Source organism: Microplitis mediator, chromosome 6, assembly GCF_029852145.1.
Source record: "Microplitis mediator isolate UGA2020A chromosome 6, iyMicMedi2.1, whole genome shotgun sequence".
NCBI lineage: Eukaryota > Metazoa > Arthropoda > Insecta > Hymenoptera > Braconidae > Microplitis > Microplitis mediator.
The window spans coordinates 20,406,151-20,425,837 of NC_079974.1; the positions used below are offsets into that span (position 1 = coordinate 20,406,151).

Genomic DNA, 19,687 nt, shown 5'->3' on the forward strand with positions numbered 1-19,687 from the left:
ACACACACTCACATACATACATACAGACACTCGGATATCATCCTGAAAATAGTCAGAACAGCTTCCTAGGACTTCAAAACGTCGACATCGCAAGAAAACTCCATTTTTCAAAAATCGGGGTGAAAACAATAACTTCCCGAATTTTTTGAAAATCGTCGATTTTCTTAACGGAAAGTTAAAAAATTTTTTTTATCGTAATTCGCCAATATTTTCGAGTCTACTTGATTAAATGATCTGAAATTTCCAGGAAAGTTTATGGCCAACAAGCTCTTTCGATTGCCGACTCAACTATCTAAATCGGTTCATTAGTTTAAAAGCTATAAAGAGTTTACATACATACATACATACTCACACACACACACACACACACACACACGCACACACACACACACACACACACACACACACACACACACACACACACACACACACACACACACACACACACACACACACACACACACACACACACACACACACACACACACACACACACACACACACACACACACACACACACACACACACACACACACACACACACACACACACACACACACACACACACACACACACACACACACACACACACACACACACACACACACACACACACACACACACACACACACACACACACACACACACACACACACACACACACACATACATACAGACACTCAGACATCATTCTGAAAATAGAATATCTTCCTAGGACCTCAAAACGTCCACATCTGATAAAATTTCTATTTTCGAAAATCGGGGTGAAAACAATAACTTCCAAAATTTTTGTAAATCATCGATTTTCTTAGCGGGAAGATAGAAAGTTATTGTTGGTGTCATGTCGTATCAATTAATAGAGGTATGTCAGGTTGTCTTGATCTGCACATATGTGTGCTGAGTAATTGAATGCACGTGTGCAGTCTAAAGATTTTGGTCATGTTAATAAGGTAGCTAAATTTAAAGTGACGTCATGAAAGAGAAAGGTGATAGATTAGTTATTGGCTAGAATTATTGAGTAGGGATATACTTCGCCCATTTCACTAAAACTCAATGGTCTATTATAAAAATGAGTGTTTTAATGTACATTAATCAACTCGTTTGACTAATCAGAAAGGATTGTATTTTAATATAAAATTTTATGAGGCTGACTCCAGCGATTTAGTAGCGTATTCTTCATCGGCATGAGTTACATAAAAAAATTCAAATATCGTAATAATTACAGCAGGGCGTTAATTATTGATAGTTTATAATTAATTATAAAAAATCAATGACAATCTAAGAGAATATAATATTTATTAAAATATTATATTTTGTTACTACAATGACTATCTTTTATATCATATCAAATTAAATATTCTATGTAGAGAAATTATAAAGATCAAAGGTCTTTAATCAACTCTTCTGGAATAACGTAACCAAGTGATTGCATTTCCTTGACAATTTTAGGTTTTAAGCTAAGTGAATCAATCCACTTGTAATATGGCAACTCCTCTCGTGTACCTCCATATTTCTTCGGCAATGACGTAGGCGCCACTTGTTTATGAAGGCTTGCCATATCGTCACCGTGGAAAAAAACCCGTTCCTGCATTTCTTTATTTATAAGAGGTTTAAACATTGCATATATCATGTCGAATACCCAAGACTGATGAAGAATATGAATCGCATAAGTTTTCATTGGAAATGAGGATACCATTAATGCCATTACCATACTTGCAACCTAAACAAATTTTAATATACATATATACATTTAGTCATTTTTAGAAGAAAATTCTCAACAAAATGGAATTATTTATTCATAAAATTTGAATAGGAAGGGGGGGAGGCAAAACGGGTACCTGAGGTGTAATAGTCCAAGCATGTGCTAAAGTAATATCCTGAAGATCGAAAATAACGACTCCTCCAAGAACTTGAGCTCGCGGTTCCAAAACACCCAGTTCAAGTATAATAACAGTTGCTTTGAAAATTTCTTCAACACCATATTTTTTAGGATCCCAATTACCCATTCTATAAATCATCATTCTACGTCCACATTGTGTTCTATAAGCTGGCACAGTCATTACATCATCATCACCAATATGATGCATTTTTAGTGGATTTACATTTTTATGTATTTCCGGATGATCTTCTTTGAAATTATAATATCTAACAACCTGTTAATTATATATGTATATATAACAGTTATATGTTAATTTTAATTTTTATTAAATTTAAAACAAAGTCAATATTTTACTATACATTTACGCAGGATTCAAAACAAACGTAATAAAATAGATATTAAAATAAAATTGTATGAATTTAAAATGTACTTATAACGTGTAGAAGTAATGCACTGCAAAAAATCGGGAGTGAATTCCAAGTAGATACGAATGACTTTAATCCGATATTCCCGAGTCGAAATTAAAAACGTATCTCAGGCGTCTCAGGCGTTTAAAACGTATCTCAAGCGTCTTAAACGTTGTAAGCGTGATTAAAACGTTTCAAGTATGGAATAAGCGGTAAGTTGCAGGAATGGCCTGTAGGGTCAACCGTTTTCCTAATTTTTTTTCGAGTGGTCCATTAGGCCCCATATATCATATATTGGCCCGAAGTATTAGAAAAACATCATAGAGGTCATAACTTGACGGAAAATGGAAAAAAAAAATTTTAGCTAATACCCAGTACATGACCTTTTTAATTTTTATCGGAATTAAAAAATTATTGAAAAGTTTTAAGCACGCTCTTAACGCCTGAGACATCTTAAACGCGCTTTCAACGCCTGAGATGCTTAATTGAGGTTTTAAACGCCTGAGACGCTTGAAATACGTTTTAAATTTTGACTCGGGTTACTCCGTCATTCAGAGTTCCGGAGTTTAAAAAAAAACTCATTACGTGGACGAAGTAAATAAGGAGTTTTTTTATGTTCAGTTGAAACTTTTCAGTTCATCAACGAAAATCAACAATGCTTTGCACAATCTCAATAACATAATATTACACAATTAATATAAATACGTTAGATAATGAATAGAGATATATTAACTCACCAACCGATGAGCTCGGTTAACATTGAAACTACGTGCACGAAGAAATCTGATTAAAAAGGCATCGTCCATCCTGTGGGGGGTACATTCACCTCTTTCTGTGAATCAGTTGATTGTATACTGTTACTATGATTACATCTAATTTATATACTTTTATGCTATTCATCCTTTTTACTTCAAATTACGAGTACTTTATTAATACAGATTGTTTTTAAATTTGTGACTTTCCACTATGAAAATTCAAAATTTTCAAAAAACGTTCTTGACTTCTAGCCTGATTTTTAAAATTTCACTATTTTTTTATCTTATAAAACTTTGTTAATTATATTTACAATAATGTCCACGTGTGTATTAATGTAAAAGTTCTTTATTTTTATTTTTAATTTATTATTAGTATTTATTTTCTCGGAGCTAGTGTTTCATTGTTATCAATCATAAAATTAATTTTAGATAAATAATTATGTCCATCTGATTCATAGTACGAAATTGTTTTTTATGATATAATAAATATTTCAATACATTTACTCTCTAAACATGAATAAGTGAAATAAGTGAATATTCACTAATTCTCAGTGCTAACTGAACCACTTTTTGAAATTAGTGGTTCGGTTTGCACTTGGAATTAGTGAATATTCACTTATTTTCGCTAATTCATGTTTAGAGAGTATCAAACATATCTTCAACTTAAATTTTCGAATGATAACATTCTGATGTAAATAAAAATATATTTATATAAAAAGGTCATTCAGCAGCCGAAATGTAAGCAAATTCCTCATAATATATTTATTATTGAACCGTTAAAAGTTTTAATAATAGTAAGCAACAATAAAAACTCATAACATAGCGTTTGAATCACAATAGTTTAAATAAATTATTAAAATTTAAGTATTAACTTTAAAAACTGTAGTAAAAAATAAACAGCTACATATAGATAAATTAACAAAAAAAAAAATTTTCGTAAAATTTCGAAAACTTCAAACATGCCTTACTTCTAAACTTATTAACCGAATTGGCTTGATCATTTTCGAACTCGATCAAGGTATGTAATCGTCCAAAGAATAAGTAGGAACATTTACTCTAAAAAAAATGTCTTTTTTTCACAGTGTTATGTATATTGTTTGTTAAAAAAATTTTCTTAAGTGTAAAGTTGTAGTAATTACCATATATCATGTCGCGTAGCTCCTGCAAGGTTTGGCACTTGACCTCATCTGTTTCACCAAGTTCCCGTTTAGCGTACTCCATCACCTCAGGCGATAGTTCCTCCAAGTCCAGATCCAGCTCTTCATCCTCAGTTTTAATTTCCTCTACACTTGGCTGCTTTACCTCATCTAAATTATTTTCGATTATATCCAAGTTTTCTTTAATAGCTTTTGTACCAATTTCGTCTTGTACCCGTAACATTGATTCCCACATTTTTTCAATATTTTCTGGTGGTTCTTGAGTTATATTATTATTCATCAACGAACGATCTAAACTTTTTTTTCTATTTTATATTTATGTAATCATAACAAAACATTACCTATTAGTAAACACAAAATTTATTTAGCCAAAAATAAATAAATAAAAATTTACCCATTGTTAAGTTTTGAATTTTTTTTTTCCGAATCCGTTTTTTTCGATGTTGTAATATCATTATTGTTTACTAAATTTTCATTATTGATCATTATTAAAATTTAAATATTAATATTTGCAGTTTTGAAAAACTTTTATTATTTATTTTATATCACTGTTATTTGAAATAGTTTTGAAAATCTTTTTAGATTTATTAGTTTAGTGATTTATTTAATTTAGTTACAAAATATAAAATTTATCCTGAAGTTTTATTTTCAACAAGCGGCTCAGTCTTTGTTAATTTCTTGGTCCATACCCACAATTATTATTAGTTTTTGCGTGTTTATCATAATTATATTTAAACACGAAACCACACATAATTATATTACCGCAACTTTTCTTATTTACATTAATTTTTTTTTATGTCCTTCATATGTCGTTACGATTTTAATAAATACCTATAAGTAATAATTTATGTAAGAATCGATACAGAATATAAATACTTAATTTTTTTTAAAAATATATACATTACTTAAAATTATATTTATTACATCTAAAACACTGCATTTTATAAATTGGCGGAATTTTTTAGATTTGAAATTCAATATATATTTATTTACAGTATGAAACATTCCTAAATATATATAGTTAATTGAATAAACATTACGTAATACAGTTGACAAAGTTATTTAACTTGTAAAATTATACTTATTATTTAATACGTATAATTTTTTTTATGTAATTTGAATAAAATTGGCAGAGAAGTTCGTAATTCTAATCATAGTTAATTATTTTTATTTCCAAATAGAAAATTCATAGCTTGTAATGACTGTTCAATAAATAATGATGATAAGATTGGAAAAATAAGAAATACATCATTTTTATTCAATCAACGTTAAGTACTATGCATTTATATTGTTAAGAACATGATGAAATTTGTTTTGATATATGTATAATAAAAAATTACTTAATCATACACTGAAAAATTTCGGTGTGAAAATGGACCCGGAGAACTTTACACGGCCGTGTAGTGTAAAATAACGGTGTAAAATTCGCTTGGTGTAAATTTTTCATCCGTGTAATTTTTCCACGGTGTAATCTACTTTTTTTACACCATTCCCTGTTACTCGGTGTAATTTTGATTAATGAGCAACAAACGATCATTGAATATTTTTAACTACTTAATCAATAACTACATATATTTTATTTAGATATTAAATACACTGTAAAAAATTTCGGTGTAAAAATAGACCCGGAGAACGTTACACGGCCGTGTGGTGTGAAATAACGGTGTAAAATTCGCTTGGTGTAAATTTTCCATCCGTGTAATTTTTCCACGGTGTAATCTACTTTTTTTACACCATTCCCTGTTACTCGGTGTAATTTTGATTAATGAGCAACAAACGATCATTGAATATTTTTAACTATTTAATCAATAACTACATATATTTTATTTAGATATTAAATACACTGTAAAAAATTTCGGTGTAAAAATGGACCCGGAGAACGTTACACGGCCGTGTGGTGTGAAATAACGGTGTAAAATTCGCTTGGTGTCAATTTTTGATCCGTGTAATTTTTCCACGGTGTAATCTACTTTTTTTACACCATTCCCTGTTACTCGTTGTAATTTTGATTAATGAGCAACAAACGATCATTGAATATTTTTAATTACTTAATCAATAACTGCACTAATTTTATTTAGATATTAAATAGTATTTTGAACATTTCAAAATTTTTATGATTAATTTTCTCAACGCGAAATGATCATGAATTATATTTACACGTTTGGCGATGTAAAAATTTTAAATTCACACCGCATAAATTTTTACACCGAATTTGATGTAATTTTTACACCAAAATTTTTGCACCGAGACATTTACACTCCACTGGGCCCAAAAAATTTTTTACAATGTAATAATAGAATGTAAAAATAAAAATTTGAATTCCTCTAAGCAATTGTAATAATTGTATACTATGAAAAAAATAAGAAAATAATTTCAGGGCAAGTCTGATGATCCGAGAGTAATGAAAAATTATCTCTATGATTAACTTACTAATGTACTTTACTTTCAGTGTAACTATGACTACATTATCGCTAAATGCTATAAATGATTATGAAATTCATCCAGTTTCAAAATACTATTTTTTGCTTTAACCCAAATTGCTTAAATAATTTCTCTCATGAAAATATGTAAATAAAGCATAAAAAATATTGCATTTGATAACAATGCTATTGATTAAAAAAAAAACCTTTATTTTAAACTTTTCATTTTATTGAATAGCTCGTAAAATATATTTATTTAAACAATAAATGTTTATCTCGAAAAAGTTTATGTACATATAAATATGTACATATAATAGGTATTTATATTCTATTTAAAATATGTTTTTACCAACAGTTATAATACTATGTGTATTATTATTATACTTAAAACAACATATTGAAATAAAATATGATTTTATTCAGGACAAACTGTACCCGTAAAAAATATTAATTTGTACCAATGATTACGTCTATAAAGTAAGAACCAATTTGAAGAGACTGAAGTCTACAATAAGATTATACCCTGATTAAAAACTCCGATTGAAACTGCTGAATTCCGATTGAAATCCAATAGACTTTAAATCGGAATTCATTGGTTTCAATCGGAGTTTTTAATCAGGGATAGATACTAGATTATTTTTTTTTAATGAAAAAAAAAAAAATTATCATGGTAATACGTGTAATAATAACACAATAACTTGTTAATATTTAAAAATTAAAATTAAACAACAAAGCAATGATGTAACTAACTTTATTTTAAGTCGCACACTACACTGTTGCACGTCGATCATAAAACTTCAATTGCCTCTTACTTGCCATGAACAACTCACGATTACTACGATCATGTTCTACGTTATATACCAACCACTCCAATCTTAATTTTATAGAAAAACAATTGTGGTAAAATTTATTCCCAAGTTATTTCAATCTATTACTTTATTTTATTTTTTTAAATCTGGCGCCCGACACTTTTTTTTCAGAAATTAAGAGTACACTAGTTTGAGAATTATAACTTCACTGTTAAATGATGTTACTTTGAAAAAATGACTTAAAATTTTTACTTGACTGTAATTTATAATAAACATAAAATAAAATAAACATATATTAATAATTTAAAACAAAAAAGATATATCAAAGTACTAAGAACTTAATTTTCTTACAGTTGAGAAGAAATATCATTCTTCTGATCGAGTTGTGCGGTGAGGGTAATATAGATGGTACAAAATTGTTACGAAACGTGGTCAGGGTCAGTCTGTTGCGTCTGTAGATCAGTGTGCTTTCACTAACGATACCTTAACACGATCTTAAGTAAATGTTAGTGTCTTTTTCATTGACTGGTTATAATAAAGATAGAGATAACTATTTAAATTAATTCAAAGTCACATGAAATTTATAGTTAGTTTTACTGCAATATATTAATTTTATAAAAAAAAAATGATATAATTATTCATATTTTACTTCAAAATATTTTTTTTTCTTTTCATACTCGATTTACTATAAAAAATCTATTCAAGAAATAATGGACATAAAGAAAATATTCCTATTCCAATTTGTGTTACATGGCCATCATAGTCTAACCTTACTTTAACACTGTAACATTTCAAGCAAGAACAATTTCTCAGTCTAGTAATTTCTGTGGATTACAATAAATTCGCATAGTTTCTTGTCGTGTTTTCAGCTCGAATCCTTTATAAAATCCTATGGGTCCCTATAGAATTTTGTCTATCAATCTCTGTCGGAATTTTTAATAATAGGTGTGTACATAAAAAGATCCATCAGGAGATCGAATATAGTTTGTCATCAGGTAAATAGGTAAAGTTCAGAAGACTTAATCATAACCCTGTTTAAAAAAAATTATTTGAAATGATTCAAAACAATTTGAAATAATTTAAAACAATTTAAATCGACTAATCGGCTGCCCAATTTCAAAACACAGTAACTGACAAAAATAAAATTTTTGAAATATGCATCGAATCATGTTCACAAAACTCCACTGGAACTGAAAATACTAAATAATCGATTTTGAAAAATTTGCCACTTACTGTGTTTTGAAATTGGGCAGCCGTAATGTATAGATATACATTTAGCATGGATTAAATCATTTTTCTTAATCAGGGAAGTGTAATCGGTCAATAAATAAAGTCTAATTAAGACTAATAAAATCTATAATATAAAGTTTACTTAATTATAAATTACCCTCCCTCACCCTTCTCTTACAAATTAATATTACAACGGCCCTGATTGATAAATATCCTGTTCTGGAAGGAAGACCGATAATACTTCCAGTGGCGCCCTGATCTAGGAGGTCCAGATTAGCAGGTTAACCTGTTATCGCGATGTTCACTGATTCATTTTGAGAGAGTACATATTAGGAATTAACTTCGCAAGTTTTTACTACATTTCATTCTGTAAAGTTTTTTTCAATAATTAACATTTTCCAAAACTCCCGTTCGCAGTAAAATTTGTTAATATCAAATGTTGAAAAGCCGATCGCCAAATCATCAAATTTTTCGTAACCAAATTTAAATGACATGAAGAGATTGGTTTTGTTTCCTTAAAAAGGTTTGAAAAAGATACCTTAAGGAGATATTTTTCCTTTTTAAATTTTACTTTGAAAAAAATTCAGGAGGTGAAACAATACTCTCGTCGCCCATTCTCTTTCTTCTTTTCCCCGATGTACATTATGGTAGGTCATTACCCAATTATTCTTTCACCGGATGTACTTCGCATGTTCCACAAAAAAAAAAAAAAATAATAAATTAATTAACCCCGCGATCTATCCTTAAAATTTCCCAATACTTATTAAGAGCTTAAAGGTATAATTGGAAATATAGTTTAAGAGAAATATATAGACTTCAAAACGTCGACATGTCTTAACATTTTATCTAAATAATTATTTTTTCTCTATGCATTACTGATGTTGAGAAATATGCAGGAAATGATGAAACTTTTTTTCCCTTCATTAAAAAAAAGTCAAATAACTTTCAAAGCTAACTTTCTATTGATAAAAAATCATAAGTGTTTCATACTTCGAATTAGGGGAGTGTTTATGAAGTTGAAAAACGAGAATTATCGTTCAATATTTATCGTGAAGTTACTGTAGCAGTAATTGAAGCTGATGAAGTTTTCTTACCTAAAGTTTATGAAGGAAAAAAACAATTATCTTTCTAATGGAATAGTTATGTTCACACATAAAAGACATAATAAAATAATCGTAGAGTTTCAATTTTTCTTTGAGATATTTATCGAGATTTATTGAAGAAGACTAATTTATTTACGACGTTCCCCGCGTTCAAATCTATTTAAAAACCTGTTAAATTGTTCACTTGATATCCTTGAAAAAGGCGGTAAAATGAATTTAAAAATTTACATGGTCACCCAATAATCAACACATTTAAATCCTTTAACCTTGAAAATAGATGGAAATTTTTTACACGGAGAAAAAAAACAATTATTTTTCTTATGCCGACATAGTAACTATTACTATGTGGACACAGGAATTTTTCCTATGCCAACATAAGGAAATTCACTAGGAAAATATAGGAAAAAATAATGTTACATAGGAATAATTTCTATATAACATTGTAAATTTTCCTATGTTAGCATAGTAAAAATTTCTATACAAACAAAGGAATATTACTATGTAACATAGGAAAATCACCTGTTTTTTTCTCCATGCATAATCTTTATTTACCCTGGTGGAAATTGATCAGAATTTTCTCGGAAAAACTCTAAAAAAAGTCTTTAGAATTTTGAAAAAGTCTTTAGAAATTTAGAACTGAGTTTTTCAGAGAAGTTCCTAAAAATTTCCACCAGGGTATGCACTACAAAGTCTCAACACAGCGTAAAAAAAAATCTTTTTGTTTAAAATCAAATTTAAAGTTTTTTTAAAAAAGTGTTAAATTTAATATTGTACCCACTCGGCATGAGTATCAGAAAGACATCTTATTGATATCATAAAGTTATCTAAAAAATTATGTCATCTTTCTGATGTCAAAAAGATATCTTTCTGACATTCATGCCGAGCGGGAACCGCGGTTCAATAACAATAGCTTAAACTATTTGTAATTATAATTATATATTTGTAATTTATAATTATAGATATTTATACTGACAGAATATTGGTTGTTAATAGATTTAAAAATATCAGTAAATAATTCAAAATTTAAAAAGAAGCGGTAACCGATTTTCAATTCAACAAATTCACGCATAAACATAAAAAACCTAACCCAGGCGGCACAAAGTAAAATTTTTGACTTTTTGTTAAGTTTAAGGCAACAATTTGTTAGAGTGTAACTAATTGTTAACATAAAGTCAACAATTTTTTTTGTGCCGCCTGGGAAAATTCAGTTTTTATCGAATTCAAGAAACTTAATGGCTGTTAGAAGCTAAAAATTTCGTATTTCCAAAAATTCTTATTCATTTCGAAAAATCGTTTTAAAATCCTCATTTACTCTGAGTGCAAGAACGATAGTTCCGTTCATTTGTCTGAGTGTAAGAGACCGCGAACCGTTTAAGTTTGAAATACAAATATATAAAAATTCAGTCTTACGTCATAAGTTAATCAGTAATATATATAGATATATGCATCTATGTTTTTTTTAACCTTCAATTACAAAAAAAATATGAATCATGCGTTTGTTATTAAATTCATTACATTGATTATCATACGTAAAAAAATATTTCACACATTTATCTATTTAAATAAATAATTGTTCTTACCACTTTTAAAAACGGTAAAAAAAGCGTTAAAATTTTTTTATCATCTGATGTTTTTTCCTGTAATCGTTAAATATAATTATCAACCTCAGTATAATAATAAAAATAATTTACAGACACATAAACGATTCATTAAGTAGTTAAGTTGTTAAAAGGTATCGTTTTGTTCGTTTAGATTTAAAGTCGATCTAATATAAATATAAATTTATAAATGAACAGTTTATTCTTAATAATATATTTATTATGTTTATTATATCACTGTCGGTAAAGTAAAAACTACTTATTTTTTTTTTTTATTTATTTATTAATTTAATGACCACGTCATATACACACGCGTAAATGTACAATACACGTGTGAGCTCGATAAAACTGCGTTACCGCGCGCATATTATCTTCGCTTGCGAACGTCACATCACTATGAGCACTGATGTTAAACAGAGAGAATGTTGACTATGAAACTCTTGGTATACTATCATATACAAAACCTTCCGTGTTTGCGATTCCGCCGACACGAGAAAGTTGCTCGGCCAGCTGGGTTTGATAGGCCTCACATAACAGAGTTAAGGCTCCTAACATTACTACATGCATACACATCACAGTCTAGTCTATGGGAAACGCCGAACGCTTATATTATTTAACACATGCGAATCTCACGCACAAGTAGAATAGTTGTAGTGTATGAATACGTAATTTTAGATTTATTATAAATCAAGATGGAAACATAAAAATACTAAGAAAAAAAGTTTGCATGTCGAAACTTCCCGCTATTTTCAAGCTCGAGGAGCTCGGAAACATTAGTGTGAATATTAGGACGATTAAAAAAAAACAAGAATTTTTTCTGGAAGAAAAATTTGAGCTGGAAGTCAAATCTACAGTAAATTTCGAGATCTTTTTACTTTTTCAGCAAAACTATCAGACTTATCAAAAAATGTCATAGGACCTTTTTTGTAGACAATTTTATTTCCTACAAATTATTTTCAATTAAGTTCATTCAAATTCCGCATTGTTTTCTAGTTATTTTCATTTTAATGACAAGCTCATAAAAATAGTGGACTTCTAATCGATTTTGAGAACTTAACGTTAAAATGAAAATAACTAGAAAACAATGCGGAATTTGAATGAACTTTATTGAAATTAATTTGTAGAAAATAAAATTGTCTACAAAAAAAGTCTTCCGGAGTTTTGTGATAAGTATGATAGTTTTGCTAGAAAAGTAAAAAGATCTCGAAATTTACTGTAGATTTGACTTCCAGCTCAAATAACTTTCGAACAGATGGATTTATCAAAAAATGATAAGAGACTTTTTTGTAGAGCGTTCAATTCTCTATAAAATTATTTGATGGACATTACAATGCAATTTATGGTTCAGTAGTTTCAAAAATCAGAAGAAAAAAAATTTTTTTTCCTGTGTTATTCTTATAGGAAATCGAAAAGTTCAATGCGGACCTTAATATTAATATTAAGGGCTCATATTTTCAGAGGCCTATTTTGGCATCTAAACAAAACTTTTGAGCCTGGTTCCGAAAAAAAAAAGTTCTTGTTTTTTTGAAGCGCCCTACACTGAATATATTTTCGAGCTCTTGGAGCACACACACACACACGCACACACACACGTCCATCCAGGAATAGTCAGAATATCTTCCTAGGACCTCAAAACATCGACATCTGATGAAAACCCGATTTTTGAAAATCAGAGTGAAAACAATAACTTCCCGAATTTTGCGAAAATCGTCGATTTTCTTAGCAAGAAGTTAAAAAATGACACAAAATAAGCAGCAATATATCCATTTTTCTATGATGAAGAAACCGCGGGGTCGTAATTCTAAATTAAGGACAAAAGCGGACGTTCAATTATCTATATTTACATATTTTCCTTAGAGATTTTTTTCTATTCATGCAGTTTATAAAAAAGTGATTGTGCAATTATTTAAATGACGTCATAGTGATTGGACGCAAAAATATATTTGTATCAAATTTATGCAACAGAGTATTATTTATCTTATTTAGACACATTTTTTTTTACTCGACATCTTGTATATTTTAACATTGTACTTATATTTAAAAATGAAGATTCATTTTCCACAAAAAAAACAATAAATAAAATTATAAATACGACAATATTTTAAACATTTTATAAATTAAAATTCATACTCAAATATATGATAGAAATAAAAGCATCCGGTTTACGTGATAAGATTAAAAAATGAATTAGATTGTCATGAAATTTTTTTTTTATCTCAAGCATCAACAAAAATAAATTGTAATCGTGCACATTTACTGCTCTAAGATAGTAAGATTAAAAAACTTTTACCACATTTCTGTACAACTCATGATAATTATTTTTTTTATAATTTGTTTCTGCTTCTGAATTAAATTTTTTTACGACATTTCCTTCATATTAAATAACATAATCCATTTAAATAATTTAATGTATTCCTCAAAGTGACTGAATAATTCTCGTTGTTGTTTTTTTTCTTTTTTTGTCTTCCAACTGCACTATAATTATTAAAACATGACAATGAAAATACAATCATTGGTGTAAAATAAAAAAACCAGAATTAATTAATATAAAAAAGTAGGTAAGATGCAATTTGACGAAAGGCACGTTTCCCTGGCACCTCATCTCGACCGACGGACTTCGATTCAATAGTGTCAAACTTGTAGACTCTTGATGGTGATGATGATAATGGAAAAAAACTCGATGTCCTTACTTCTATTTTAGTCGATAATTTTATTCATTCTTTATTCTATAATCTCAATATCAGTGTAATAAAATATGTTCATTCAAAAATTAAAATTTTATTTTCAGAATATATGGGTCATTATAAGAATTCTTGATTTAATAAAAAAAAAAATAATTAAAAAACCAGATATAATTATTATTATTATTTGTTGCTTCATCCGCTGATACAAAAACATAATATCATTTTTTTTTTTTTCATATCACTCGTAATTATCGATAACAAACATTCAAATGATCAAGTCAAGAAGTAATAAGAACATTCTTAAGTGAAGATGTATATTATTTTAAAAGTTGGAAAATTTTATTTACACACAGAAAAAAAAATTCTCGACTGAAGGTAAATATTCTTGATTCAAGAAAATTTTTTTGGAAACCTAAATTTTCTCAGATGAAGTAGAAATCTTCTCTGACCAAGACAAATTTTTTTTAACCAAGACAAATTCTCTTGGCTCAAAAAAATCTTGACTTGGTTCCCGAAAACGTTTGTCTTCAAAAATATTTTCTTGACTCAAGACAACTTTTTTTTCTGTGTACCCTGGTGGAGATTGATCAGAATTTTCTCGGAAAAACTCGGAAAAAAGTCTTTAGAATTTTGAAAAAGTCTTTAGAACTTTAGAACTGAGTTTTTCAGAGAGAATTCCGAAAAATTTCCACCCGGGTATACACGGAAAAAAATGATGCTCAAAATTTTAATAGTTTGTAGATTATTTTTGACTTAAAATTAGTATATTTGTATACTAATATCAAACCAGGATCATTATATAATACAAAATGGCTATTATTTATATTAAAATTTGATAGACATAGAAGAGCAAAATTTGTAATTTCGTATATTTAAATTAATATGAAAAAGAATCGATAAATTAGTATCTAGTTATTAATTACTATTCAAATGAACATAGAAAAATTTTAAAAATTGACCACTTATTCGATTTATGTATATAATAAATTAATTTATAATAACGAATAAATAACATTTTATATTAATTATTAGTCAATGGGATAGAATTTATAAAATAAGAGTTAAAAATTTTCGGTATTTTTATGAGCAAAAAATCAGTATCTAGTATACTAATTTTTCATTTTATTATTTACCACTTATTCGATTTATGTATATTGTAAATTAATTTTTAATGATGAATAAATGATATTTTAAGCTAATAATTGATCAGTGATATCGAATTTATAAAATAAAAGTTTGTAACTTTTGCAATTTTCGGCTGGAAAAATCAGTATCTAAGATGCCAATTCTTAATTTGACCAATCATTACTTTTTAATAGACGTATGCCATAAATTAATGAATTTTCACTAATAAGTCACGTATTTATATACCTAAAAGTAATATTACACTAATGCAAAAAATTAAAGGAGCAGAAAAATTTTATAAATTTTTTAGTGATTTTTGGAAGGCTGTAACTTGGTGAAAAAAAATCGTATCAAAAATTTAAAAAAAGCATTTTATAGCTTGAAATCTCTAGTTTAGGTGTATTTTTTTCAAAATTTTTTAAAAGCTCCGATTATTGCGCAAACATGAGAAATACCGCGAGCCAAAAAATTTCTAAATTCTTTTTTTTTTTCCGAAGAGCCCACGGACCGCGGAAAAATTCTTTAAACTAAACGAATGCATAGCTCGTTTAGCAAATTTATTCAGCTTCAATTTGGTTTTTTTTTTAACTTCGTAGGACGATTTGTCGCAGAGATATCAGCCTTCAAACAGAAAATGATCCTTTTGGCTTTGATCTTCGATATTTCAGGTACCAATGATCGCACAGAAAGTTGAAGGGCGGCGTTGAAAACTTGAATAAATTCCCTACAAGACCCTGTCATCATTTTTTGAAAAAAAAAATTTTTTTTATTTTTAACATCCATCAGAAGTAAGTACCAAAAAATGACTTTTTTTGGTTTTTTAGTAAATCAACCGCTACTCTGCAAATATCGATAAAAAAAATAATGTTGCCAGGGACTTTTTTAGCTTAATGTATCCCCAAGACCCCTGTAAATTTTTAAATTGATCTATCAAACCGTTTTTTGGGAATCATCGATCAAAGTTTAGCTAAAGAATTAAAGGAGCAAGTTTTGTTCCTTTAATTGTGTAATCATAATCAAAATAAAAAAAATTTTTTTTTTCGACTTTTCTCAAATTTTTGCGTTGGTAACTCAGCAAATGCAAAGAAATGACAAAAAAAATTAAAAATTTCCAAAAAATGTCAAAAAAAAAATTTAGAACACGAAAAACAAGTTTCAATTTTTTTTTTTTCTTCGATTTTTTTTGACATTTTTTGGAAATTTTTAATTTTTTTTGTCATTTCTTTGCATTTGCTGAGTTACCAACGCAAAAATTTGAGAAAAGTCGAAAAAAAAAATTTTTTTTATTTTGATTATGATTACACAATTAAAGGAACAAAACTTGCTCCTTTAATTCTTTAGCTAAACTTTGATCGATGATTCCCAAAAAACGGTTCGATAGATCAATTTAAAAATTTACAGGGGTCTTGGGGATACATTAAGCTAAAAAAGTCCCTGGCAACATTATTTTTTTTATCGATATTTGCAGAGTAGCGGTTGATTTACTAAAAAACCAAAAAAAGTCATTTTTTGGTACTTACTTCTGATGGATGTTAAAAATAAAAAAAATTTTTTTTTTCAAAAAATGATGACAGGGTCTTGTAGGGAATTTATTCAAGTTTTCAACGCCGCCCTTTAACTTTCTGTGCGATCATTGGTACCTGAAATATCGAAGATCAAAGCCAAAAGGATCATTTTCTGTTTGAAGGCTGATATCTCTGCGACAAATCGTCCTACGAGGTTAAAAAAAAAAACAAATTGAAGCTGAATAAATTTGCTAAACGAACTATGCATTCGTTTAGTTTAAAGAATTTTTCAGCGGTCCGTGGGCTCTTCGGAAAAAAAAAAAGAATTTAGAAATTTTTTGGCTCGCGGTATTTCTCATGTTTGCGCAATAATCGGAGCTTTTAAAAAATTTTGAAAAAAATACACCTAAACTAGAGATTTCAAGCTATAAAATGCTTTTTTTAAATTTTCGATACGATTTTTTTTCACGAAGTTACAGCCTTCCAAAAATCACTAAAAAATTTATAAAATTTTTCTGCTCCTTTAATTTTTTGCATTAGTGTATTTACTTACTTTTTGAAATAATTTATAGCGCAGTTTTTAGGAATCTACAAAAATTAGTAAACTACTTTGCATTAAGTACATAGTACTAATTATTGATAACAGATTCCACTTTTTACTATTATTTATTAATTTTATATTCTGTTTTTTCCGTATACAAGTAGTAAATAAATTTAAAAATTAAGCTTATAATCGAGATGTCAATTTATAGCTTTTTAGGATTTAATCTTCATGTAGTTGATTTTTATTTATTAACTGAAGTATGCATTAACTGCGATAATTAATATAATATTTTAAAAATTAACCAGACTTACAATAATTATAAAAAAAAAAATTTATGCACAATAATTAGTAAATTTTTTGTAAATCGTATCCAGTGATTGAAGTTATAGATTACTAATCAATTGATCCATTCTCTCAGCCGTTACGTCCTTCAATATCCAATACGAAGAGACGTCATATGTTCGTAGATATATATTTTCAATCATCGATGCAAAAGTTTTTAAGGAGGGGATACTTGTCGAGGGTCAGAGCTCAAATACTCGGGAGCCCATTCTCGTTTATAAAGAAGGCGTCGCATTTACACCTTGCACACCAGCTTAACTCTTCATTATATTTTGTATTGTTTATCAGTAACTATTTATCGTTATCATCGTATTACTATTTTAACTTAATAAGACAGTACGTTTTAATAGTTTTAAATAAAATTTAAATAATACAAGTGACTTTTATAAAGCAGTATATGCCAATAATAGTTATTTATTATCTTTAGTTTGGCTGAAAAAAGACTTAAGGAAAGGCCGGTAAGTTTTTATCAAATAGTTTTATTTTACATTATTTAACATTTTTTAATTTATGAATGCAAAGCATGGAAAATTTATAGAACTGTTTTTTTTTAATAAAAAAATTCTGCATGCTCATTTAATTATTTATTTTTTTTTATATTGTAATAATGGTCATTTTTTCTTCATTATTTTATTTTATTTTTTTTTAAATTATAAAATAAAAAAATACTAAAAAAATTATGATCCTGAAGTTAGCAGACAATTAAAAATTTTCAGATTTTTGTTTCAACAAATCAATTACAAAAAAAATAAAAATATGCACATGTAGAAAATTTTAAAAACTACAGGTGCAATTTTTTTTTTAAATTTAACGTTTAAAAAAAATAAAAAAATTATAAGTCGTTGGCTAGCTTCAGTTTCGTAAAAAATTTTTGATTTTTAATAAATTCGATTTCTATATTTACTCATAAATTTATTTTATGTAAAAATATATATTTCAAAATATGTTTAGTTTATTTAAAAAATTTTTTGGTACTAAAAAAATTTTAAAATGTAATAGAATCAAATAAAAAAAATTGATAATTATTATGATACTGAAATTAGCCGACGTCTAATAATTTTTGGATTTTGTTTAAAATCATAAATTATAAAAAAAAAAATATTTGAAAAAATGCACCTGTAGCTTTTCAAATTTCCTACATGTGCATATTTTTAGTTTTTCTTTTTTTATAATTGATTTACTGAAAAAAAAATCCGAAAATTACTAATTGTCTACTAACTTCAAAATCATTAATTATTCATTTTTAAATTTATATAAATCTATATATATATATATATATATATATATATATATATATATATATATATATATATATATATATATATATATATAGAGTATCGATTATAAAATTGAAATATTACTCAATCAGTTATATTATTGAAATAATTTAAAAATGAATACCATGTATATATTTCTTCATATTTCATTAAATTTCACTAAACCTGATATAGGAAGGTCATATTTATAATTCTGGCACATTGAATACTGGTCTGGCACATCGGTCAAGGTGATGGTGTACTTTCCAATTGAATTACATGCATAAAAAAAATTATCAAAAAAAAAAGTAATTTCAACAACTATTCAAAAAAAATCAAAATCAAAATAAATAAACGTCTAATTTTTTTCGACTATTTAAAACTTACATTTGAATAGTACTTATATATAAATTATTCATGAACAAATAAAAAGATGAGCCAATCAATCGTGTTATAACTAAAAAAATTCCACTCAAACGTAAAACTAATTTGTTAAAAAATAAGTAAATAACATTTTAAACAACCTGTCACTAGTCAACTGTCAGACACGCGACTACTCAGTGTGTACTTGTCTACTTCGCTCATCCACTTGTTCAGTATATTTGTCGGTTATAAAACTCTATTTAAATTTTTATTGGTTGAATTGAAGAAAAAAATTAATAACTTATTATTGTTCTACAATAAGAGTATGAAATATAAGTATACGTATATATAGATATATATATATTAAATTAGTCTGTGAAAAGAAAGAGATAGACAACACAAATAGACGGGTTAAAAACTTAACTATACTGTTGTATTGTAATGGCACAGCCAATCTGATATTAGTATATTTAAAATAAGAGGGGATCAGACAACAAGTAATACTTAAAA

General features: G+C 27.6%; 1 protein-coding gene across 4 annotated transcripts; it reads right to left on the minus strand.

Annotated features, from left to right (window-relative positions):
• Positions 1–600: 600 nt before the first annotated feature.
• LOC130670247 (alpha-tocopherol transfer protein-like) lies at positions 601–19,491 on the minus strand. 4 transcript variants are annotated; one of them, XM_057473550.1, is made up of 7 exons: positions 19,202–19,491; positions 18,960–19,076; positions 4,593–5,029; positions 4,181–4,503; positions 3,024–3,118; positions 1,839–2,153; positions 601–1,720 (listed from the first exon to the last, which is right to left on the minus strand). In XM_057473550.1, exons 3-7 carry the CDS (start codon positions 4,682–4,684, stop codon positions 1,382–1,384), a joined length of 1,164 nt encoding a protein of 387 aa, XP_057329533.1. In that variant the 5' UTR covers positions 4,685–5,029; positions 18,960–19,076; positions 19,202–19,491; the 3' UTR covers positions 601–1,381. The 4 variants fall into 4 exon arrangements, with proteins under 4 accessions (XP_057329533.1, XP_057329534.1, XP_057329532.1 ...); XM_057473551.1 differs by having other exon boundaries at positions 18,960–19,135; XM_057473549.1 differs by lacking the exons at positions 18,960–19,076; positions 19,202–19,491 and adding an exon at positions 11,341–11,786.
• Between the last annotated feature and the right edge of the window lie 196 nt (positions 19,492–19,687).